Source organism: Aquarana catesbeiana, linkage group LG06, assembly GCF_042186555.1.
Source record: "Aquarana catesbeiana isolate 2022-GZ linkage group LG06, ASM4218655v1, whole genome shotgun sequence".
Taxonomy (NCBI): domain Eukaryota; kingdom Metazoa; phylum Chordata; class Amphibia; order Anura; family Ranidae; genus Aquarana; species Aquarana catesbeiana.
In genome coordinates, this window is record NC_133329.1 from 146,360,386 (window position 1) to 146,385,226 (window position 24,841).

Below are 24,841 nucleotides of genomic sequence, written 5' to 3' on the forward strand. Positions count from 1 at the left end.
CAGCTTTTTTTTGTCTAAACATTTAGCTCTCTTTTTTAACCAGTGCTATGCTCATTTCAGTGGCAATGGTATGCAGCTTCTGTTAAGTGTGTTCTATAGTGCGCAAACCTTTTTAGACACCATGGGACTACATGCCCCGTGATGCTTCGTGCACCTGCAGTTAATAAGAGACAAAAGGACTAGTCTCCTTTGTTAAGTCATCAGCTGAGCATGTAAACCTCTAGTTCTTCTCAGTCTATACAAATATGCTGTTGGGCAATATGAGCATGCATATTTATACACATTTGTTTATAAAAATCTTAGCTGGTGCATGCACAATATGACTGCAATTAGGTCTCTGATCAGCGTTATGTGCACTATTTATTCAAGGTCTACACATAAACCTTAGTTTGTATTTCCTGTATAGTATATAAAGACCCACATAATTTAATGGCCAGTTAGAGAAGAGTGCCTTGTTTATTTTGTGAAGTGTTATGTGAAGGAGGGAGCTGGAAAGATAAGGCGGTTGTGTTATATGTAACTCAATCCACCTGCTAATCTGCCAGTAAAAAGCATGACCAACACTGAGGATCAAATGATTTATTTATAAACATTTGGATGACCACCTCTGTTCACTTAAAAAAAAAAAAAAAACACTTGATCTCCTAAGGGAATTTAATGACCAGAGGAAAAAGCATGGAAAGCAGTCATTGGAAGAATAAATGCGCTTAGCCTAATGCTAAACAGCTTGGCCCAATACACAGAATTTCACTTCAGTATGGAGGAGAATGCCCTCCACCAAGTACCCTGCATCCCCTTCTGCCGGAACACAGTGCCTTTGATTTATTCAATAATTTTTTTAATAACTGTCCAACTTTTAGCAAAAACAGACACATAGCCAACAGCTTACTTTCATATTTTAAACCTCGTTCCTGTTCCGTGGGAACATTACATTGTTGGGCACATTGCATTAGGTGCATTAGGTCAATTAGCATAATCAAGATATAGATTTTTTGTTTGTCATAATTAGAATAACAAACCTCATTTAGAATGTCTGGAGGAGTCTCCATTGCTTATACCAACCAATGAGATCTCCTAACGGTTCCACTGCAGTATAGGAAGCTAAAACAGAGGTTGGTTGCTTTAGACAACATTCTTCATTTAGACACTTTTGATAAGGTACTAAATAGTTTGAATAGGTGCTAAATGGTTTAGGCACTTTCTGTTTATAATAAGCTAACTGGTAACAAGCAACATGGAAATTTGGCTATTGCAAAAGCTTTTGGAAAACTAGCAGTCCCAATATGCATGTTTTAGGGGATGCCATGTAATCTATACAGTGCATAACTCCTGTATGCTCAGATTTCACCCTTACCAAATTACATATGTAAGCCAAGGTAAGAAAAAGTGATCGTTAATGTCACAGAAAGTACATGTGACTCAGTTGGGGATTGCTGGTTCATTGCTGAATTAAATTTTGTAGAGAGCTATGTGTGTATGTGGTTATGTTTGACACAGTCTATAAATAAAATCAAGCTCCAGGAAGAAAAGAGAGAGTTGAACTACTGGGATGCAGGGTGGATAAAAATCAGTGATTTTTTTTTTAAATCAAAAAAAAAAAAAAAAAGATTTTTTTTATTTAAATCAGATCTATTATTTTGATGTAGCATATGGCTGTATATTCTGCAATATTTACATTTTTGGTAAACTCATTCAATGAATCAAAGCTTTGCAAGCTTAGATAACATGCACTGCATTGATGCATTTACACAATTTCACAGTAACCATGAGATAAAACAGAGTTCAGGAATATTCTTTTATCCCATTGTTTTGCAAATCTGTGTACATTACAAACTGTGTGATTGAATCAGTTCTGATATCGCTGTTTTACTAACCTGACAGCTGCTTATTCTAAATCGAAAACCTTAATTTTGTTTGCAAATATTAAAGATTGTAACTACCAGCAAGAATAAGTCCTTGAAAAGAGCATCTATCATTTCAGATCCATCATGGCAGTGCCTCCACTCACCTGATGCCGCCACGTCCCTCACCTTGTTACGTCACTGCCACATCACCAGCCGCCCTATTAAAGTGAAAGGACTGTTGGTGAGTCAACAGCAGGTCAGAGGAGGAACGGCTGCGGGACAAAGATGACAGTTGCTCTTTAAAAATGATGACTTAAATCGGGTTGATTTAAATCAAGCCTTTTTACTAGTGATTTTATGCATGATTTAAATCGACTTGATTTAAATCAAATCCCCCTGCTGGGATATGCTACAAGTATTAATAAAATTAACACTATGATTTGGAGTTGCTCAATTAGAACCAAAAATGAATGAATTATAAAACCTGTACTGAGTATAAGGCCAGCCATACATGGAGCAAATTTCTCTGGTTGCAGGAAAGAAATTTGCTCGATACCCCCATCAACACAGACCATGTTGACAAGGTAATCCCTCCTGCCGAGCTATTGTCTTCTCCCGGCGGAGGCGGTGGACAGGCAGGGGGAGCCGTCCCTGCCGGGAGAAGACCGTGATTATTACTAGTTGCTATAGCAGCCGCTAGCGATAATCACAAGAGAATCAATCGATCAACATGTACATTCAGCCTGCTCATTAATGGTTTGAATCTTGGCCAGTTCCCGCTGAATCAGCCGAGAGTCAAACCATGTATGGCCAGCCCAGCTGTTATTGAGGATTCCACACAGTGATCTATTTCCACCTGGCTGGCTCCTGGGGGCATATAAAACAGCTGAATTTGAGGTTCTGCTAGATGCGGGGGGACGGGGACGACTAATTTCACACTTTAGGGGTGTTAGGTTTGCAAAGTGTGCCAAATTTTGTGTGACATTTATTGATGACCTCTTTTTATTAATCAGATCCAGTTTCACAACTGCTGCTGCTGCGATTAAAACTTTAGCTTAAACGGTTACCTACCGGGGGAACCTGATAAAATAATGCAAAAATAAAATAAAATGGTTCTGTATGTGAAACAGTGGATGTTCTCTGAATGCGCAGACTGCAGTCCATCTAGAAGATCCAGCATCCAGTAGATTGTAGGTCCTTTTAGAAGGAGACCTTTAGCAAGGGATGTTCTTCAACATGAGCATTTCCAGTTAACCTGAACCATCCCCAGTTTCACCATAGAAGATCCAGACATGGTTCTATGATTCTTATGCATAGAACAGCATAAAATACACTTCACATATACTATATCAGTGCACATAGCTTACTACTTTAGACAATTGCTTCTGCAGACTCTGTTAAGTAATTGCTTTATGTGTTAACTGACAATGAGAAAATGAAAGGTTAGCAGGAAGTTTTTTTTATTTTTAATGTATTTACCAGGCAACTGCAAACAGAAACACTATCCAACACACAGTTATTGCTTCTTCCCCTCAAGGGGATCATATTTAGACCATGGCACTTTGACTTCCTGAGAAATTGACCTTAAGTGCAGTAGTCACTTTGTGGTTACAGAGACGGGCTGGCTAGAGACAATGCTTCTAGAAAGAACTGTAGATCTATACTGAACTCTGATCAGTGACTGGTAACATTGCTACCCTTGTTTATTACAGAATCGAAGCTTGGCAGAAAAATCAAAGAGATTATTCAACCAAAAATAAAATGCAAAATGGTGGTTATGTGGGAAGAACAGAAAAAAAAGCACCATTCTGTGATTATTTTTTTTAATTTGCAAATTAAAATTATAGTGGTAAAAACTAAAAATAAAAAAAAGGTGAATGAATAACTAAAAGTGTGTGGCTGGAAGCATTTGTGTACGTACCTCCTAACGCAGAATAAGCAGAGACAGCCAGTCACAGAACAGAAAGGTGAAAGGTCATAGGCCATAAGGAAAACAAGAAGGCACATTTAAACCACTTATTAAAAATCATAGCCAAACCAAACCAATACAAACTCACAGATAATATGGAAAAATTAAAAAGACATACAAAAATAATCACTGTTTGTTGATTAATGCATTATCCTTGTTGAAAAGTGAACCCATCAAAGGCAATACTGTTCAAAAAGGGAAGGACAAATCAAGAAATGTGTTTATTCGTTTTAAGCGAAATGAGGCACAGTTTAATCTACATTTCCGTGCAAACGTCAAACCACAGAGGAAAAAGTCATTGTGTGACCTTGGTGCCTTCAGACTCAGTGATGTCACTAGTTTCTTTGGACTGGCAGGTTTTACTGTTTACAGCTGACAAGTACCAACTATATTAAAGTCATAACTAAAAAGGCCTTTCTGATCATGAGCCTGGAATGGTTCATTACTGTCATAAAAAAGTGTCACATATTACCATACACTTAAATGCCAATGTCATTTTATTCACTTTATGTAGATGTTTAAAGTGCAATAATCCATAGCAACCAAACCGATATAATTTTTATATAGTGCGGTCGGTGAGATGTGTTTTCTAATGGTTTACTACAGGCATTGCACTTTCCATCCAACTCCCTTTTCTATGGAATAGGCCTACTAAATTGCCCTTTTAATTATAATAATGCTGTTTGGCAATTTCCTAAATTAAGATTTAAAGTCATTTCAGAAATTACGTAACAGGTCTTTATATAATACTGCTAGAAAAAATATGTTGTTTTCATGTTGTCTCCATATTATACCAAACAACAAAATTAAAGTTGCCGAAATGCTATGCAAATATTCAGAAACAATTATACAGAATAATGGTTTGGATGCCAAGACTGGTATATTTTACCATGTAGTAAACATGCTGCAAAGGAGAAATATAGAGAGTGCAGGCACTGTGAATGGTTTCAGTTATGCTGCCTAGTGGTTTGTGCACCTGTTTTATGTGGCTGCAGCAAAGTGGTTGTTAACCTGGAAAAGCAAATACAAAACAAAAATTTTAGCATAGTATGGCAGGTAGAAAAACAGCCTGTAATCTGTAATCATCCCGCGCTACTGATTAAAAAAAAACTGACACCTTGAAAAAAATGATGACGCCACTCATCTTCTCCTTTGATTGAAAGTCTGTGTAAAGAGACACATGCACCACCCTGCATGAAGGGGGCATGTCTGCTGCTACTCTGCATCTCACTGTGGCTGAGTTCAGAGCTGGCCAAGTTTACTCTACTTTTACTACTCATGTTCATCCCCTCTCCTCTGGATCTAGTTAGGTACAAAGCACACAAATTCCTACATGGCAAATTTGTAGCAGAGAGAGGCAGACAGAGCTAGAGACAGGGAGAGATGGAGAGAGAGAGAGAGAGAGAGAGAGAGAGACGTAGAAGGAGAGACACAAAGACAAGAGACAGACACAGAGAGTGACAGAGAGAGAGAGAGAGAGAGAGAGAGAGAGACGTAGAAGGAGAGACACAAAGACAAGAGACAGACACAGAGAGTGACAGAGAGAGAGAGAGAGAGAGACACACACAGACATAGAAAAAGACAGCGACAGACAGGCATAGAGAGATAGTGAGATAGAGAGACACAGACAGAAAGACACACACACACAGAAAGACAGTGAAAGACAGACACAGAGAGAGACACTGAGAGAGAAACAGAGCGAGAGAGACACACACAGAGAAAGACAGCGAGAAACAGGCACAAAGAGACAAGAGACAGGCACAGAGAGTGACAGAGAGAGAGAGAAACACAGACACAGAAAGAGACAACGAGAGACAGGCACAGAGAAAGAGAAAGTAAGAGAGAGAGACACATAGCGAAAGACAGGCAGAAAGACAGACACACAGAGAAAGAGACAGTGAAAGACAGACACAGAGAGAGACACCGAGAGAGAAACAGAGCGAGAGAGACACACAGAGAAAGACAGCGAGAAACAGGCACAAAGAGACAAGAGACAGGCACAGAGAGAGAGAGAGAGAGAGAGAGAGACACACACACAGCGAAAGACAGGCAGAAAGACAGACACACAGAGAAAGAGACAGTGAAAGACAGACAGACACAGAGTGAGATACAGAGAGAGACCCACACAGAGAAAGACAGCAAGAGACGGGCACAAAGAGTAACAGAGAGAAAGACAGAGAAACACAGTGAGAAAGACACACAGAGAGAAAGACAGAGACAGAGAGAGAGAGAGAGAGAGACAGAGTTAGAGAGACAGTGTGAGAGCGACACAAAGAGAGAAATAGAAACAAAGAGAGGGAGAAGCAGTGAGAGACACACAAAGTGAAAGTGAGAGAGAGACAGAAAGAGAGAGAAAGAGACAGAGAGAGACAGACACAGAGAGCGCAAGAGAGGGAGAGAGAGACAGTGTATAGGTGGGAGGTGGAATAGTGTGATGTTAGGTTTCATCTCCCTAGGCTTTGGTGCTAAGCCATGCCCACAGATCAGCAGATTTACTACAATCGAAAAAGGATGCATTCTTGAGAGGTACACACACTGATTTAGGGTATCACATCATTATCTACTAAACTATGCAAAAAAATTGTGTTTCAGGAATTTGGGTTTACAACCACTTTAAACATACTCCAGAGTGAAAAACAAACTCTGCTCAAAACCCACTAAAAAAAGTGAGAATAGGTAAGTAAACTAAGTTTAAAAACAAAAGCAAGAAATGTTAAGTGTAAAAATATTGTACTTTGCAAAAGAGTGTTTACCTTGGTCACCAAATACTGTGTGCCTACAGGCTCCAATGATGGAAACCCTGGCATTTATATATGCACACTTGTAAAAGCATACAAAAGGTAATGCTATATCAAGAATTAAGAGTGCTAAAAATGAATCCAACAGCCCTGGTGGTTGACATGGTTTAGATAATCACTTACTGTGCCACAATTGCACAGTGCATTCCAACATATTGTCCAAGACAAATGTTATACCAGGAGTTGACAATGAGATGTCATGGCAAGAAAATATATAAAGCTATACAGTATGTGAACACTTACTTGAAATAACCATTTCTCTGTGATGGTATTTCCATTGCCACATAGCAAAATATAGTGTCCCAGCATAGGATTGCATTTCAAGGGGGACAATGTAGATTTTTTTGTTGACAACAAAATTAGCCACCACCACGACCCTATTAAGATCGGTGACTTATTAGATTTAGAGCAAACACATGGATTTGGATCCAACTAGAGCTTCCTTAACTATTCAAAAGAGATATATGTCTAGTTAAAGAGGACTTTGTCAGCGTACATTGTGACAGTTTTGAATGTTACATTATAAGCAGTATAATATATGTATAATATATTACAGATTTAATAAAGATGGGATTTTATCTGTGGTTGTTTATGCACTGTATTTTTCACCCTGGAGTATGTTTTAGGCAGAACTTGAAAACTGTAAATTGAGCATCTTAAAAGTCTCCTAATTCTAACTTAGTTGCTTTTATATAGAGCTCTAAAATGTTGGTACCTCCATATTTATAAAAGATGATGTAAGGTGCTTCCTTTCTCCCAATTCCCACACTGATTAAAAAAGAAACAGTAACTTTATAATGTTTCCTTTCTCTTGCACCAATATAAACATGAACATGCTTCAGCTATCCATTAGCTGTCAAAGACAGATACTGTAGTAGCTTGGGACTAAAAATGGTGTTGTATAGGTTAGTGATAGCCGACCAAATTATTTAAAAATGGGGTGATGACCATTTCCTACCAAGTATGAAAGATAGCCCTTGGTAGTAGTTCATCAGAATAACAAATATGATGATTCAGGCAACAGCCACTCAGCCACCATTTAAAATTTGTGGGATTTTTATGACCATTTTTTTCAATGCTGTGCAACTAACCATTAGGCAGACTAAAGTAAGAAACATTCTGTTAACCGAGGGTGTTACAGTGTGTTAAAAAGTACTAATAAAACTTATTGAATTAACATAAGCGCGGCTAAGAATCTTTTAATTATTAAAAATCTGATATGAAGCGTTTTCCTTTGAAGATAAATTAATTATACACGTGATAACCAAGTTAGTATGCCAAAAGTGTCACTGCGGGGGCTATGTATCCTAATTATAAGATATCTTTCTCAAAATCATCCATCTATGAGCTAACATGAAGGATATTTACAGCTTTCTTACACGTTTTATCCTTAAATACTAGGAAGTCCTCAAGTCCATTTAAAATATCCTCCATTAAATTTAATGCTTATGTCATTATTGGGCACTTGCGTAAATGTACTCTAGGCCACTCGGGAGTTCAGCGATAATGTAAATGGCTTGTAAAAAGCCCACAGAAAGAATATCTGTTGAATAGTTACAAAAGATCAATGGTCATAGGCAGTTTTCAATGTATCATTTTCAATTTTCTTTTCCATGAAAAAAATATTAAACCTTTGTGCCAGGGAAACACAAGCATAAAATCCTGAAACCTTGACATGAAACACAGGTCTGGCCATAACACCAATCCTAGGCAAACTGTCCACATAACCCCTTTACTAAATGGGCATTTAGAAATGTACCTGTATTGTGCTTGTGATATATTTTATCTTATCATGTAGCAAAGCATAGTCTGCTGTTCCAAACGACCAGTTATATTAGAAAAACTTAAGAAGGTTAATATGGGTTGATATATAAGGCTTGATTTTGGCTTTGTATGTGAGGATTAGGTGAAATCCAGGTCATGAAGTGTGGGATACAAGGATTTTGTTGGAAAATCTGTGCAAACAGGCATGAATTCACAATTACAGCACATGTGGTGCCATTAGTTGCCAGATGCATTGAACCAGCAGTCTGGCAAACCATACTGCAGTCATCAGTGGAATGATTAACTGCAAATCTGCTAAATGGACTAAAAAAAACTGCCTTTGGGCTTAAACTATCTACAAAAAGAAGTGTTTAGAATTAAATATGGGAATTACTTTACTGAGCTCTTTATAAAAATGCAATTTGCCTGGCTGTTACACTGACCCATTGGCTTCAATACCTTCTTAATAACTGACCCAGAATAAGTATCCAGATCTTGAAAGTCTACAAACATGCAGACATCCTTGACTACATATGCTTGTTCTAGGGAAAAGATTCAAAGTACTAAAGCCAAAGTGGTCATCGATGGCAGTCTCCTGCAGACAAAAAAGTAAGCATTTTTTGGGCTAAAACAATATAAATTGAACCTACCATTTCTACACGGGATGGAATTGTTGATGATATTTATGATGCACTAGAACCTTTTGAAGTGTCACTGCTTTTCTTTCCAGCTAAATTCTGCTTTGAAACTGATGAAAGTAATTTGTGCACAACCATTTCCAAGGTTCAGCTGAAAGGACTCCTCCTCTTTGAGAAACCACTGAGACAGTCAATCAAAAGAATGAGTTCTGTCAATTGCACCACAGAAACATGTTTCAATGTAAAGCCTGTACCTTTTTCAAAGGACATCTTGGCACAGGACAGCATACACTCAATGGCCACATTATTAGGTACACCTATTCATTACCAGAAAATAATCAAACAGGGAATCACATAACCTCGACCCAATGCATAAAACATGCAGGCATATTCAGGAGGTTCAGTATTTGCTCAAGCAACAGAATGAGGAAACGGCATGATCTTTGCAACTTTGAACTTGGAATAACTACTGGTTACAGCCATGGTAGCTGGAGCATTTCAGAAAAAGATCTTTACGCACTATACAGTATTTGGAGTTTACAGAGAATGGCAAGGTAAACAAAAATCTGCTAACACTAGCAGTTAGGTAAATATACCTTGTTAAAATGATAAGGACAGAGCAGCATGGCCAGATATTATCGAGCTGAAAGGAAGATCACAAGTGCTCAACCAAACACTTGCTACAACATTTGATGTCTCCTTAGTACATTCTTTTTTTGGGGCCACCCTAGACTCTACTGTAAGTGCAGATAATGCAACATTCATTCCCCAAGGGGTAAGAGTAACACAAGTTCAGTAATGGACCAAGTAAAGTTTTTTGGTGCCTTGCAACCTTGATCCCGACCCTGTGTATCATACCATCATCAATATATAAACTATTTTTTTTGTATCATGGGCTAGTTATTTTTTGTATAGCTTCTTGGTCTTTAAGTAAAACAAGGTCTCCCCTCACAGATTAGGGGATGAGTTAGACCAATTCCTGTGTCCTTGCAATTGTGAGTCATTTCTTTATTCACCAAGACTGAACTAATTGGCAAGGGTTGTAGATGTTTCTATTGACTCTGGTACAGATTTCCTGCTGAAACGCTCCAGGTGGACCAGGTACAGTTTTGAGTTTCTGTGCAAGAAGATTTGTGGGACTAAGAATATCAATCTTCGACAAAATGATCTGAGAAGGTACAGCACCTATAAGGACTCTTGCACACAGGAGAAAAAAAAAAAAAAAACAGCAATTTTACAGATTTGAAATTAGATGCCTTGTTGTCTATGGAACCAGATCAGTAATACAGCGTTGAGTAAAAAAAATTAGAAAATTTTACATTTGGGTGCAATCATTTACGTGCATACGTGTGTTTACTCGTTTATAAGCATGTTTACATGAGTAAAAATAAGTATATTACAACACTGGCAATGAAGAAAAATTTTACTCATCAATACTCACCTATACTCAGGTCTTTACAGTTTTTTTTACTCATGGACTTTGTCAACAAGTTACTGAGTAAACATCAGTATATTATTACGACAGTGTGCAACTGGCCTAAAATGTTCCATTTTTTCTGATGCTCCTTATATTCTTGCAATGTCAGACATCATATTTTAAGGGGTTGTGATTGTGAATTGGGTACTGAAAGCTGGGATTTTTCTGTCACCTACCATAAGTATTTTGATCACCAGAGGAGGTTATTGCAGGCTAAACATCTCTCTTGTTAACAGATATTGTTCACCTTAAAGGCTAAGTGCAGCCAAAATCAAAAACAGAAAAATTAGCACAAGGGATATAATTTCCATTCAGCAAAATGTGTCCCTTGCGTTGATTCCTCTGCTGTTAGTAGTGGGGTTCACTTAAGATGAAGTACAAAATCGAACTGGATATTAACATTTCAAGGTAACACCAGGGATTGTTGATTCAGGGAATACTGTATCTGATTGCCTTCAGGGGATCCCCGTTGGAGCAAACTGAACCATGCTTTATAGGGTGTTTTTGCTTCCTCTCAATTATCTGTGGGTATAGGGTTTTGTATATGGAGGTTTCCTGTTTTTTTTAATTTATGTTTTTACTATTTTTACTAACTAGATGAACTTGTGTCTTTTTTCAACCTAACTATGAAGCTAGAATTGTTTCAAGCAACCCGAAAAAAAATGAGAATGAAAAGAAAGATACAATTATATTTCTATTTGTATTTTGTGCTCTGTGCTGCCCATTTCTTTTAAAAGCTGGATGGCAGCTTTGATAACTCCAGATTTACAGGACCGTTTCCAAGTAGCTTAGTCGAGGCAGATGGGTATATCTTTGCTAACTCTAGCTCCATCAGAAGGTTAATCATTTCTTCTAGCTTGTGATTGTCCATGTTAAATTATTTTTGGAAAAGTCTATTCTCTTAAATAAAGCATGTAAGTCTCACATACAATCTGCAGATTCTGGCCATTGCTGCTTAAATAAGCAAATTATGGTTCTCCTTGACAGTAAGGATGGGATCAGCACTTGCAGCTTTGCAGAGTGATCTCTAGACTCCGCATTTCTGTGGACAATGTCTAACTTTGAGAGGCTAAAGTTTATGAGTTCACAACACATTAATCAACACCGCACGGTCACGGCTCTTTTCAAAAAGCGACAACTGGCATGAGAAATTCTCCCCATACTGCTGTCACATAGAGGCAGCGGATCCCCGAGGGTGGAACATGTCATGTAACATGTTCCCGAAGGTAAACGAATCCTTTAAGGCTTCAATTTTACATTTATATATGTGTGTCTGCTAAAAAGGCAAACATACTTACAGCCGCTGATAACACTATTAGCTGTTAGATGGGTGATCTATAGGAGTTGATTTACTAAAACCGGGACAATGCAAAATCTGGTGCTGTTCATTGAAACCGATCAGCTTCCAGGGTTTTTTTTGTCAAAGCTTAACTGAAAAGGCTGAAGTTTGAAGCTGATTGGCAAACATACACTGCTGAACCAGATTTTGCACTCTCCAGATATAGCAATTCAACCCCATAGGGTCTCTTAATTTGCTGTTACATCAATAAAATATGTAACAGCTGACATACAACAAAAAATTATATCCCATAGGTCTGAGTGATTGTTCAACAACTGTTCTCTAGATGTTTTGTAATATTCTCTTACTGTCTGTGTTGGTTTTATTTTGCACTTGGTTTGATGTTCTGCTTTGCTGTATGCATGGAATATTCACCCTGGATGACTATGTGGTCTAGTGAATGTTGTTTCTACTTAGGTTTCTTAACTGAGGCGCTAACACAGCCTTGTTTAGATAATTTGTTTTCGTTAAAAATCGTTATGGTCACTAATAGGAAGAAGATTTGTGCAATTATGTGCTTACAATATGCCAAGCTTTCAGAGTGAATGCCAGGCTTAACTACAAGTTGGGTAAATACACATACAGAAGGCTGTTCCAAAAACAGGGATTGTGATGTACCTGTAATATATACCTCCATATTTGGAGTACAGTACAGACACAAAAACTGATTCTTAAGCCATGGGTTATATGCTGCTTCCTTCAGGTGATTGGACACTGGCAAAAGCTTTGCTGGGTCCCCAGTGTACCCATATAACTGTACCCACTCTGTGAGATCCAGTTTTTTTATTTTTAGCAAATAGTAAAGAGATCAAAAGAGAACAAAGGAGGAGGAACCTGTGTCCTATGTAATACTACAAGATAGGGAATCTACAGAAAGTCAAAATTCCTATTACCATGCAGTACAGGACTCCATTCTTAGTTCATGGGATGCCCCAAAGCAATAATTACAGGGGTGGACAATAATTGACTAAAACAGCAACAACAGGCCTGCAGGAAAACATAAGAAGTGTCAGAAAACCCAAACGAACAGTTGACTTCAGACCTTCCAGCCAAGAAACAGATCAGCAGAGGCTCAAACAGCCACCTGTCCAAACAGCAACAGAGAAACAGATGGTGGGCCTGCAACTCATGGGGAAAAACAGATGCTAGATGCTGTAAAAAACACAAGATGCCCAAAATTTTTGGAAGAACAAGCTCAGGTAGGGAATGAGGGATTTGTTCCCTTAGGGGCATAAGCTCTAGAAAAAAAATTGCAGAATAACCACCCAGATTAATAGAAAACGAGGCAAGATTCCCAAAAAGGGACCACTCTATGAGGAAACTGAAAAAAGATCAGTTTCTGATTGAAGCCGTGGCAGGCAGCCATAGATGACAGTCTCCATAAAGTGAATTACAAGTTGACTGACATGTCTTCAAGTCAGGACATGGGGTGCAAAATTACATTTCAATAGAGGGCAGCAAAAAGAGAAAGAGTAAAGCAAAAGGGACTGGCTCCTTGGATAGCCTGTCTTCCTGTAGCCAAAGAAAAAGAGGGGGAGCACAGGGAGTGTAAAAACCAATGCATTGGGAAGAGGGTATACAAAGGTCAGACCATGTCCTGCAGAGTACCAAGCGCTAGGTGTTTGACAATCCCAAACAAAATAAGTTACAAGATGAGAAGGAGAACAAGTTCTTGGAAGGAATTCCCCATCATCACACTAGGAGGAAACTACCTCACATGATAGATTGCAAAGTATAGGTAGAGATCTGCATGCCAAAAGGAAGGCAGGGCACCCAGCCTAGAGGACTGAATGTGCCTTACTGGTAGATATCAGTGAAAGAGATGCTAGGAGATCTCTGGGCAAAAGTCTGTAGAGCAGTCATATAACTGAAAATGTTTGGTGAGAGAGGCAGGCAAGTGCCAAGGGAACTTGCAGACCACATGTACAGGCGAAAACATGCATAAAGGGGAGTACTGAGAACAGGGGCACCGCGAATGGCTTTTGAACTTGTAAAATAACTTCATACCACTACACGGAGAAAGGGCATATCAGAGCTCAGATGAAGCAGGTGTAATTGTGAATAGTAGGTTTGGAGCACCTTCCCTTTGAGACAACTCATGTATTCCTCAAGGGCTTTTCCAAAGTGGAGCTCACGCTCAAAAAAGCATGTCCAAAAGGCAACTTTCCCAGGCAGGGGCAGCTAGCCAATCTCTAAGCCATTACAATTTTGCATATATGCATAGAAAGCAAGGACATTCTGATGTTTTGACATATCGCATTCTCCACAACATCTACGCAAATAGTAGGGCTCAGGGCAAGAGCTGTAATTTTGCAAAAAGAATAGTATTCTCTATATCAGGAGACAGTTTGCTAGTCTAGCATTCCCCATTCAAGTTCACCTTAGTCTGGGCAACTGATAAGGTGGCAAAAGGTGGCTGAAGGGCTGGACCTGCCCTGTCAGAGCAAAGGAGTCTCCACATGCCCGTCATCTGAAGTTTTGAAGGAGAGAATGCCTTCAATAGGAACAAGAGATTGATTTAGTGCAAGAACGGGTGGATCCATCTTGGAAACAGTCTATTTTTAAAAAATTCTTCTCCCATGGGGTATAAGTAAAAACGCCAAGGGGGTGAATAACCTCAGAGTTGGGTCAGTCATTATATAAAGTCTAATCAGCTTAATAAAAAAAAAGGGAAAGGCTTTCTACAAATGTCCTTATTTTTCATGCCTACTGGAGTACGTGGAAGCTGTGCAGAGCTGGGTACTTCGAGCCAGAGACTAGTACACGCTGGGGTGGATTTGCTAAAGCTGGAGAGTGCAAAATCTTGAGCAGCTCTAATGTTTTCTTACAGTGCAGAAGGTTGTGCAATCATGGATAGTTTGGGATAAGTTGGTATAGAGCAGTGGTTCTCAACTCCAGTCCTCAGGACCCACCAACAGGCCAGATTTTAAGTATTACCTTGGGGAGTTGCAGACTAGAATACTGCAATCACTGAGCAGCAAGTGATATCACCTGTGATGTATTTCAGCTATCTTGCAAACCTGGCCTGTTGGTGGGTCCTGAGGACTGGAGTTGAGAACCACTGGTATAGAGGGTAGGTCACAACAGAAATGTATTGTTAACAAATCTGCTTAAATGGTATGATGCTATTAAACTGTTGTGAACCGAAATGCTTGGAGAACATTTCCAGTCTTTCAACAATTCCATGCAGTAAAGAATTCAGTTTATTCTAAAGGCAAAAGTGTGTTTAATCCAGTAGTAAATAGATGTACCTAATAAGCTGGCCACTGAATGTAATTTATATCACACTCACAATATACATAGGGATAAGGTAAACTATACTACCTAGGAATGATACATCTCTTAAAAAGCAATCAAAGTCTTCTTCAAGATAGAATTCCACATAATACAAAAATGAAGCATAGTTACATAGTAGGTGAGGTTGAAAAAAGACACAAGTCCATCAAGTCCAACCTATGTTGTGGTCGTTCAGGTGCTCATCTAATAGTTTATTTAAACCATTGATGCTCCCCGCTGAGACCACCACCTGTGGAAGGGAATTCCACATCCTTGCCGCTGTTACAGTAAAGAACCCTTTGCGTAGTTTAAGGTTAAACCTCTTTTCTTCTAATTTTAATGAGTGGCCACGTGTTTTGTTAAACTTCCACAAAAAAGTTTTATCCCTATTGTGGGGTCACCAGTACGGTATTTATAAATTGAAATCATATCCCCTCTTAAGCGTCTCTTCTCCAGAGAGAATAAGTTCAGTGCTCGCAACCTTCCCTCATAACTAATATCAGAACGTTTGGAACACTTTGCCATACTAAACCTTTGACAAAAGGAATATGTGGGTTGTCAGGGATGACCACCTGGTCTCTGGATTCAATACATTCTAGCTGAAGTTAAAGCAGGTATGTAGATCAGCAAAATTAAAATGAGGCTAGAAATCCTAACCTGCATACCTGTGCCAGGGTAGTACTGACATCTGAAGGAATATGATCAACATGGCAATCAGTAACTAGACATTTCAGAAGTAGGAGGTTAGCACTCACAACCTCCACACTTTCTACTACCAGGTTTCATTTAAAATAATTAACCTATGTTGATTGTGCAGTGCAGCAGACCCATAATATTATAACTAGCATTATTTATAGATTTTCACAACTAAGAAAAAAAATTCAAAATCTGTCATCCCAGCAAATACATGAATAAAGGTTTTAAAATATTATCTGGTCATGTGCACTAGAGCTTAGTCAGATATTACAGATTTTCATGCTTACAGTGTGCATTTAATACTTCGATTACATGCCTACTGTTATAACCACTGTACATTACAGGTTTATGTGGGGCACAGATACCTGCTCAAAAAATTGGGTTAAGACTTGTGGACTTTGACTAATCGCTTACTAACACGTAAAGAGATAAATACCAGTACTTGTATTTGGCATGGCTGTTTGATTATTCCAATAAATGTTTTTTCTGATGAAAAAAAAAGAGAAAATACAAAAGAAACCTAAGGCAAATAATGATCAAACTTAAAAAAAAAGAATACAGACACTCAACCAATAAGGAATGTGATATGTCAAAAGTGAATGGATCATTTCTGGTGCTTTCAAGTTCTCACAAAACAGGTGCAACTACTTATTGAACAACTGTTTCTATGGTGCATTTCACAGACATCTCTCATTTGTGATTTGTTTAGCCAACAGCCCATCAAGTGTCTTTCCTATTAGTTAAAAGACCCAATCACAATGCATTATGTGATAAGTAGTTCTGTCAGCTGGCACAGTGGAAATTGGTGTCAGTAAAGGGCTGGTATTCATTTGAACGGGAAGGGGAGGGTTGTTGGGAAAAAAAATCATTTGTAGCTGCCAAATGAAGTATTTTAAACAAGAAAATAATGTACTTAAATACTATAAAATATAGAAATAAGACTTACTGGTAACTTATTTTACTTAAGAATCTTCCATGATGACACCATACCCAATGTCACTTACCTAATCAGATAGGAAGCAAAACGCTAAAAAGCCCTGACCAACAATATCTTCTCTGTGTTTGTTAGTATTGAAGCACAGGTACAGCAAAATGCCTCAAACATATTATAGAAAGGAAATCACTCAAGGTATTATCAGGTATAGGAACTATTATTTCCACCTTAATCTTCCCTGATAACAATGAACATAACCACTTGATAGTGCACTTGAGTGCCAAGCTAGAGGTTTCACATGCGTGATCTCAACAAACAGACTAACAGTGACCATCTTCAAGGAGACACCAAGGAAATTTATACAATTTTAAACAACCTTTTATTGATGGAGAAATCTTTGCGTGTCGGGCTAGATTAAAGAAAAGGTGTGGGGCCCCTGTACCTTTTTTGGTCAGTGGACTATAAAGATACTGCTTGCATCTATCACAGTCAGATGATAACAGAGTCGTTGCACATTATGGCTACAAATGACATGCATAAAACAATCTTTTTTGCCTACATGTTATAGGGGCATACATACTTAAAACCTACAAAATACACTCTAACAGAAGCATAAGTGACTATTCACAAACCCATATCTAGTCCTATATGGAGACCAATATAAAAGAGGCTTTGCTGGTGCGCAGGTCATAAACAGAAAAACTTAGCTGTCAGCTCAAACAGGAAGTTAAGATCTCACTGGATTTCTGACTGATAAACTGGTATTTTTCAGTTTTGCCGAGACATATATTTTAAAAAACTGTGTCCTGAGCTAAACCGCTCAGAATAATTTTCTGCTTATGTTGACCAGAGCATAACATACAGCATTTAGTCTATGGCCAGGCATTGAGATGTATCATTTTTCCAGGTAGGCTCTTGATGGGAGGACATTATGAAAGGCAGAGGAAAGTATGATCTATACAAGCACTTGTTTTTTGCTTCTTCATCCAATGGCCATGAAAAACTAAGAAAATAAAGCCAGCCTGCTCTCTATCTGCAACCTCATCATGCTCAAACACAGAATCATTCACGCTACCCTAAGTAAAATATTAATATAATACCCATTCAGATAGATATGTTGCCATATTAGGTAAAAATTGCAAAGAATGAAAGTGCAGCAGTCACAGCAACACATAAAAATCCGCCTGGTACTAGACCAACTCCAGCATGGTGAATTTGTAACCGTCATCTTCGATTTTCCCGTTGAACTGTTTACGGTAAGGCTGATGGTCTTATGAGGCAATCTGAATGTACTGCCATAGTCAGTTTTTGAAGTTATCTGGATAATATTTAAGGGCAAATATCTTAGAGTACTAGGTATCTCTCTTATAATTAAAAGTCAAATCAAACTTTTAGTTTAAATTCATACATTCCAGATGCTTAAAAACAAAAAGGTGTGCACAAATTTATTTTCCTTAAAAAGCAGTAGTAGCCTGATTAAAAAGCCTGTGTCCTGCCAGCACCTTGTAGAGTAGGACACTTGCTCTCTTGTAGGGAACCAATGATGTCTTTACAGAGGTCCGACATGCCCCGATAGGGAGTTAGAGGCAGACCTTTCAAATCAGCAGGGACATTAGCTTTTCTGATTGCAGACCTATAAGGTTTGATTGAAACCTATGTCAAATCTCTGCAATGAGATCACCGCTTCCACGCAGAGAGCAAGGGTCCCACTCTGCAGGGGACAGGGATTTTTTCACCTGGGCTGTGGCTGGTTTAGAAAGAAAACAAACAATAGTACATTGAACACCTCCTATTTTGATGCCTCTGGATGCCCCATGTATTTACCAGATTTAAACTGAAGTTTCAGTTGAGCTTTACATGACAAATACATATCTTTCCCCTAAGGGCATGCACAGCTTTCGGCACAATTGTTCTATATATGTGACAATAGTATGGAAATAAAGGGAAAACCAATATCTAAGCAATCCCTAAACTGATAAAGTTAAAATGGAAAAGCATGGGCAGGTTTGTGCATATGATTCCATCCCACCTCCAGGAGGTCTGGCTTTTGTCACCTAAACTTCCAGGAGTGGGACATGCTTTTCTTCTACCCAACACAGTACTCACTGTCATGCTGAACTCATTTTTTCACCAAAAATTCGCCCAAGAATCACAGCACTGGGTCCCATTGAAAAGATGGAAACCTGTGCAAGTTCCAGGCAGCCTCCTAAAGTGTTTCTCTTAAGTACAGTCCAAACACCATTCTTAAACCATCCCCACCTTTCTTCCCCCAGAAGGTAAGCCCATAGCTAAGCTGCTGCATCAGTGCTTCTCTCTGTGGTAAAACAAGCACAAGTCCATAGAGGCAGTAAAACAAGGTGTAATAGTGCAGAACTTTTCAAATCCTTTACTTTCTGTCCAATTAGGTAAGTAGGATCTTCTCAGGTTAAGGGTGTCATCAGGGAAGATGAATTGGAAAATTATAAGGTGATGATTAAGCTTTAAATATGTAAATAGAGGTTGTCCAGTACAGCTCCAAAAATGGCAAGAGTTCAATTCAGAGAAAACGTCCTTGCCATTCCAGATACCTCAATTGCAAATTGAACATGACCCTTCACACATGAGGATCAAGACTGACTTTTAACTGTTCAATGTATTCCAACTTTACTGCATAAAACTTATAAAAGCTTTAACTACAAACCACAATTCATCCACAGTTTAATCTTAGAAAGTTAATGATCAAGAAATGTAATAAAAACCCGTTCTAGACCCGAAGCTAAGGTGTTGCATTGTAAGCAGTAAATAGATGGCGCTCTCAAGACTCTCTTGCTCTAGTGTGAGTTGGTGATGTTGGACTATGCTGTTGCAAGTCAAATTGCTGAGCTCTGTTACTGTGGCTTGGAATGTAATGAGCTGAGATAATTATCGAGCAGCTTAGCAATGCATGAATCGCCTGCCTCTATATTTGCTTCAATTAACTCAACAATCTCCAGATTGAGGGCAAGCTTCTAGTGAGGAAAGAACATGTCTGAAACATATAATTCAACATTGTAAATGAGCTGCTCCTTCCTTCATAAAAGAGTAAACACGTGCGAAATCCACTGGCAGAACAACCGCAAGTTTTAATTCCTTTTTAAACTCAATGAAATTAAAATAAAGCTGGAAGTGTAAAACATTATATTGCTAAAAAAAAAAAAAATATAGTAGATAATACATAATAGATATAATAAAATTAATGATTATAAAATGTATTAGTATAGTGTGCACATTCTCTTTAACCTACATATTCGATAAACTTATTCTGTTAGTGTACCTCCACCTGAAAGAGGCTTTCAAAAGAAGGGAGTTACAGGTACATTTTTACTTTCATAGAAACTGGAACTAGAAAACAGCCATTTAGGAATTTGCCCTCTACATGACATCCTTCAGGAGAAAAAAAAAAAAGACCTAAAGGGTAGTTTTCAAGTAACGGTAGACCAATATGCAACAACAGAAAAATCAGCCCACACATATTGTCATTCAACTGACCTAATTTTAGAAGCCAGCCCTCTCGATCAGGGTTGAAGAATGTGTGTGTCAAGTCATTACCATCATCTTCTGGGATTTTAAAGGGTTCATTCTTAATACTTTCATACAAATTCTGTGGACAAAAACAGAAGACAAAGTAATTGTTTTAATAGTTCTAAAATGCAAATTTAAAAATAACATTAATTGTGAACAATTACAGCCCCAAAAAAATTAAGATGTTGCCAATACCAACCATATTTACCAAAACTATATTATGGAGGACAAACCCAAATTAGATCATTCAGTCAGTATCAAATCAGACAGCCCTTGCACTACATAATTGATGGTAGATCTAAAAGGAGATTGTATAATTAGATTGTAAAGTGTATGGTCAGCCTAAAGCCCCATACACACAGGCTGAATGTCGGGAGACATTGACTGGTTGAAAAAAAAAAATATGGCCAACATTCCACCTGTGTGTATGTCGGTCGGCTTCTGTCGGATGAGCATGCTGAAAAACCAGCACCCAACTGACTCCCAATCAGCGCTCTCAGCCAATGGCAGAGAGCGCTGATCGGAGTGTTCTGGAGGTGGAGAACACAAAAGCTCAGCGGAGGAAATCACTGTACTAACTTTGCATAGTTAGTACAGCGGCTCCGACCGAAGCTGGAAAAAAAACTCAGTGTGTTCCAGGCTTAACACTGGCCCCGCAAAAAATGTACTTTCTAGCAATTTCAAAACATTCTCAACAAGTCTTTAATCGAAGAATGTATTAATGCAGCCTTTTTCAACCTTTCAACCTCTCACCTTGAAATTATTTTCAGGTCTCAGGGAACTCCTGCTGAGGTGAATTAATCAGGGGTCATTGGGAAATGCCGTGTACAGACAGCTAAACAAATTATTGGGGTCATGCTGCTGGATCTGCCATGTAGTATGGGCCCAAAAACTATACATGCACCAACAGACAGGAGATCAGCCACAGCTCAAGAAAACCCTAGCAACCTCTGGAGAAACCATAGGGTTCCACAGAACCCTGGTTGAGAATGACTGGATTAAAGCAGCCTACCATTATCTATAGATCTAACTACATAAATTATGGTGGTAGGTTGCCCCTACCCATTCTATAGTTACATCCTGCGATTGCTGGGTGAAGGTGGTTGAATTACCAGAAAACTGCTATATGTAGGACTAGCTGGCCATACACTTGGGCAATTGTAAAACAGCTTTCAATGACTAAACTGATCAAAGCAACCAACCAATAATAGTGACTACTAACAGGCAACGCCATTTTGATGGGAAAAAAAACAAACAAATAAAAAATAAAATAAAATGTATAATATATATATATAAATATATATTCATATACAATTGCTACATGAACCATATTGTCATTTAATGTTAATAAAAATGAGTTGTAATACGCTGAAAAAATCTACATAATATGGCAACCAGGAGGCCTTCTGTACACAAACTGTGTACAGAACGTCCCCCAAAATGTAATTTCCTGCTTGTGTTATTGCTTCATTGATTTTTAGCAAGGGGTTAATTACTTAATCCCAAAGGGTTAATTAAGGGTTAAATACTCCAAAAGGGTTAATAAAAGGATGCAGACACTGCAACTTTCCTCATTAGAACACTGCAAGTGCATCTGCAGATTAATAATGAAAAAACTGCCCCCATTCAGATTCCCTTTTTCACATTGACATATTAAAAAAAATACAGCTATTTTTTAACAGAAACAGACATAAATCTGAAAAAATCCCCTTTAAAATGTAAATTGATCAAACTATTGATGTTCGATTGCTTTGATTTGTCTGACAAACATTTTTGTGATTAAAAGTAGATAAGATGAAAAAAAAAAAAAAAAAAGTATATAGTCCGCACTGGTGTGAACTTGTAAGGTTAGCAATATGGAGACTGCTATTGCCAGCTTGGTTTTAAAAAGGCAGGTTCTGGGCTTTTATCTATATCCTGGCTTCACTACCTATTGAATCAATCGCCTGGAACAATCATGGTACCAATGAAAAGTATTAAAGCTAGAGGTCGACCGATATTTGGCGTTTTTTACTTAATCGGCATCTGCCGATTGTGCTCATAAAAAAGGCCGATATCAGCGGACTTGCAAATGACTTCTGTAATAGAAGTCAATACAAGTTGCCTGAAAACTTCTGTGAAGAGACTTCTCTCCTCCTCTTGGCAGCCTGCCAAATCTGATAAAAAGAACCTGAAGAGATACAATGTTTACACTTATGAATGAACTGAGCTCTGTGTGTAGAAGTTCTCAGTTTAACCATTTAAAGACTAAATCTTTTCTGACACTTGTTGCTTACAAGTAAAAATCCTGTATTTTCTGCTAGAAAATCACTTAGAAACCCCAAACATTATATATATATATATTTTTTTTAGCAGAGACCCTAGGGAATAAAATAGTGGTTGTTGCAATATTTTATGTCACACGGTATTTGCGCAGCGGTCTTTCAAACGCAATATTTTTTGAAAAAATACACTAATAAATTTAAAAAAAAACTAAGCAGTAAAGTTAGCCCATTTTTTTTCATCCAAAAGTTTTGATTACCTGTTTTTGTGTATTTAATATTTAAGATATAGTTTTTTTTAATTTTATCTAAATTCTACAAGTGAGCTGATTGGAGGTTTGTTTTGTTTAATAAATGTTTAAATGTAAAAAATTTTCTGTATCACTTAAGGTTGCTTTCACACACAGCAGGCATGCGTTGACGGTAAAACGCTGCTAGTTTTAGCGGCGCTTTACCGTCATTTTAGCTTCGCTATTCGGCTGCTAGCAGGGCGCTTATAACCCAGCTAGCAGCCGAGGAAGGGGTTAAATGCGCCCCTGAAGCGCCGCTGCCGAAAGGCTTTGCAGGCGCTTCGGCAGCGGTGCGAATTCATTTCAATGGGCAGGAGTGGTGGAGGAGCAGTAGACACCTCTCCAAAGATGCCGCTTGCAGGACTTTTTTTTTAAACATCCTGCCAGCGCATCGCCGCAGTGTGAAAGCACTCTGGTTTTCACACTGAGACTGCAGGGGAGCCGTTTTACAGGTACTTTACAGGCGCTATTTTTAGCCCAAAAGCGCCTGAAAAACGCCCCAGTGTGAAAGGGGTCTTACTGTTAGATTTTATGAGATGAAGGGAAAAAAAAAAAAAAAAAAAATCGGCATAATATATCGGCCCCAAAAAATCGGCATCACATATCGGCCACCGCGATTTCTAAATATCGGCATCGGCACCGGCCAGAAAAAAACCCATATCGGTCGACCTCTAATTAAAGCTCCATTGTCCACACCAAGTGAGTGATGGCAGCCACTATATTTCTTATTCTGAATGGGTCCCTTTAAGGTGATCAAAAAACATTTCAAATATTTACATCTAAACTCCAGATACACTACTGAAATACATATATTAGAGCGTTTTTACCTGAGATTTACACAGCCCTCCCAGACAGCAAAACTAGCCCGGTGACCTTACTTTTCTTTGCTGCAATTAGGCAACACAGCTTGGTGACCTCTCCACTAAGGATGAGCTCAGGCGTGTTCACATGCTGCACGTGTCGAGCCCGCCAGGAAGTCGGCACGGCGCAGTGCTAATCACAGGCAGTGGGACATTTTCTGATCTCTGCAGCAGCACATAGGGAAATGTCTCACTGCTTGTGATTAGCGCTGCGCCGTGCTGACTTCCTGGCGGGCTCGGCACGTGCAGCATGCGAACACGCCAGAGCTCATCATTATGCCGCGTACACACGGTCGGACTTTTCGTCTACAAAAGTCCAACGGACGCCGACGGACTAAAGCTGGCTGGTAATCCGATCGTGTGTGGGCTTCTCCGGACTTTCAGCAGACTTTTTCAGCCTCAAATCCGACGGACTTTAGATTTGAAACATGCTTCAAATCTTTACGTCGTAACTACGACGGACCCCGAAATCCGCTCGTCTGTGTGCTAGTCCGACGGACAAAAACCCATGCTAGGGCAGCTATTGGCTACTGGCTATGAACTTCCTTATTTTAGTCCGGTGTACGTCATCACGTACGAATCCGTCGGACTTTTGTGTGGTCGTGTGTAGGCAAGTCCGTTCGTTAGAAAGTCTGCTGCAAGTCCGCCGAAAGTCCGCCGGAAGTCTGTCGGACAGGCTGTCGGACTTTTGTAGACGAAAAGTCCGACCGTGTGTACGCGGCATTACTCTCCACTCCCTGCTTATAATCAGACAGTGAAGGAGCAGAAGCAGACTGATGAGGTCACCTTTCCACTGTTTGCTTTTGTCAGCATATTTTAATAATTTTCCTTCCCCCTCCCCAGCCCTCCCTCCCCCTCCTCTCTGACCTGTCTTATTAACCTCTAGCTGCCTGACATTTCCCGTATCTCCAATCTCATCCCCTTCTTATGCTCCCATCATTTCAGCAAATCCAACTGTCTGCTTAAACTTTATCCAAACTCTCCACTTCCCTTCGAAACCTTCCCTCCTCGCCACTGAACCTTAGATATTCCATATTAAAAGTTTTGTTTATTTTACTACACTAACTCCTCATTGTGGGACTTTCTATCTCCTGCCACTGTCGAGGGATTAAACTTTTGGCTGCGTTTGATAACTGGGGGACCAATGTTCTTGTA

General features: G+C 38.9%; 1 protein-coding gene across 2 annotated transcripts in view; it reads right to left on the reverse strand.

The window, feature by feature from the left end:
* Window positions 1-24,841, reverse strand: part of CYTH3 (cytohesin 3) — a 216,200-nt gene that overhangs the window by 39,705 nt on the left and 151,654 nt on the right. Inside the window, exon 8 of one of the 2 annotated variants that reach the window (XM_073591021.1) lies at window positions 20,242-20,354. In XM_073591021.1, coding sequence (XP_073447122.1) covers window positions 20,242-20,354 — 113 coding nt within the window. The remainder of the gene's footprint in view (window positions 1-20,241; window positions 20,355-24,841) is intronic. The other variant, XM_073591020.1, reaches the window with a different exon arrangement.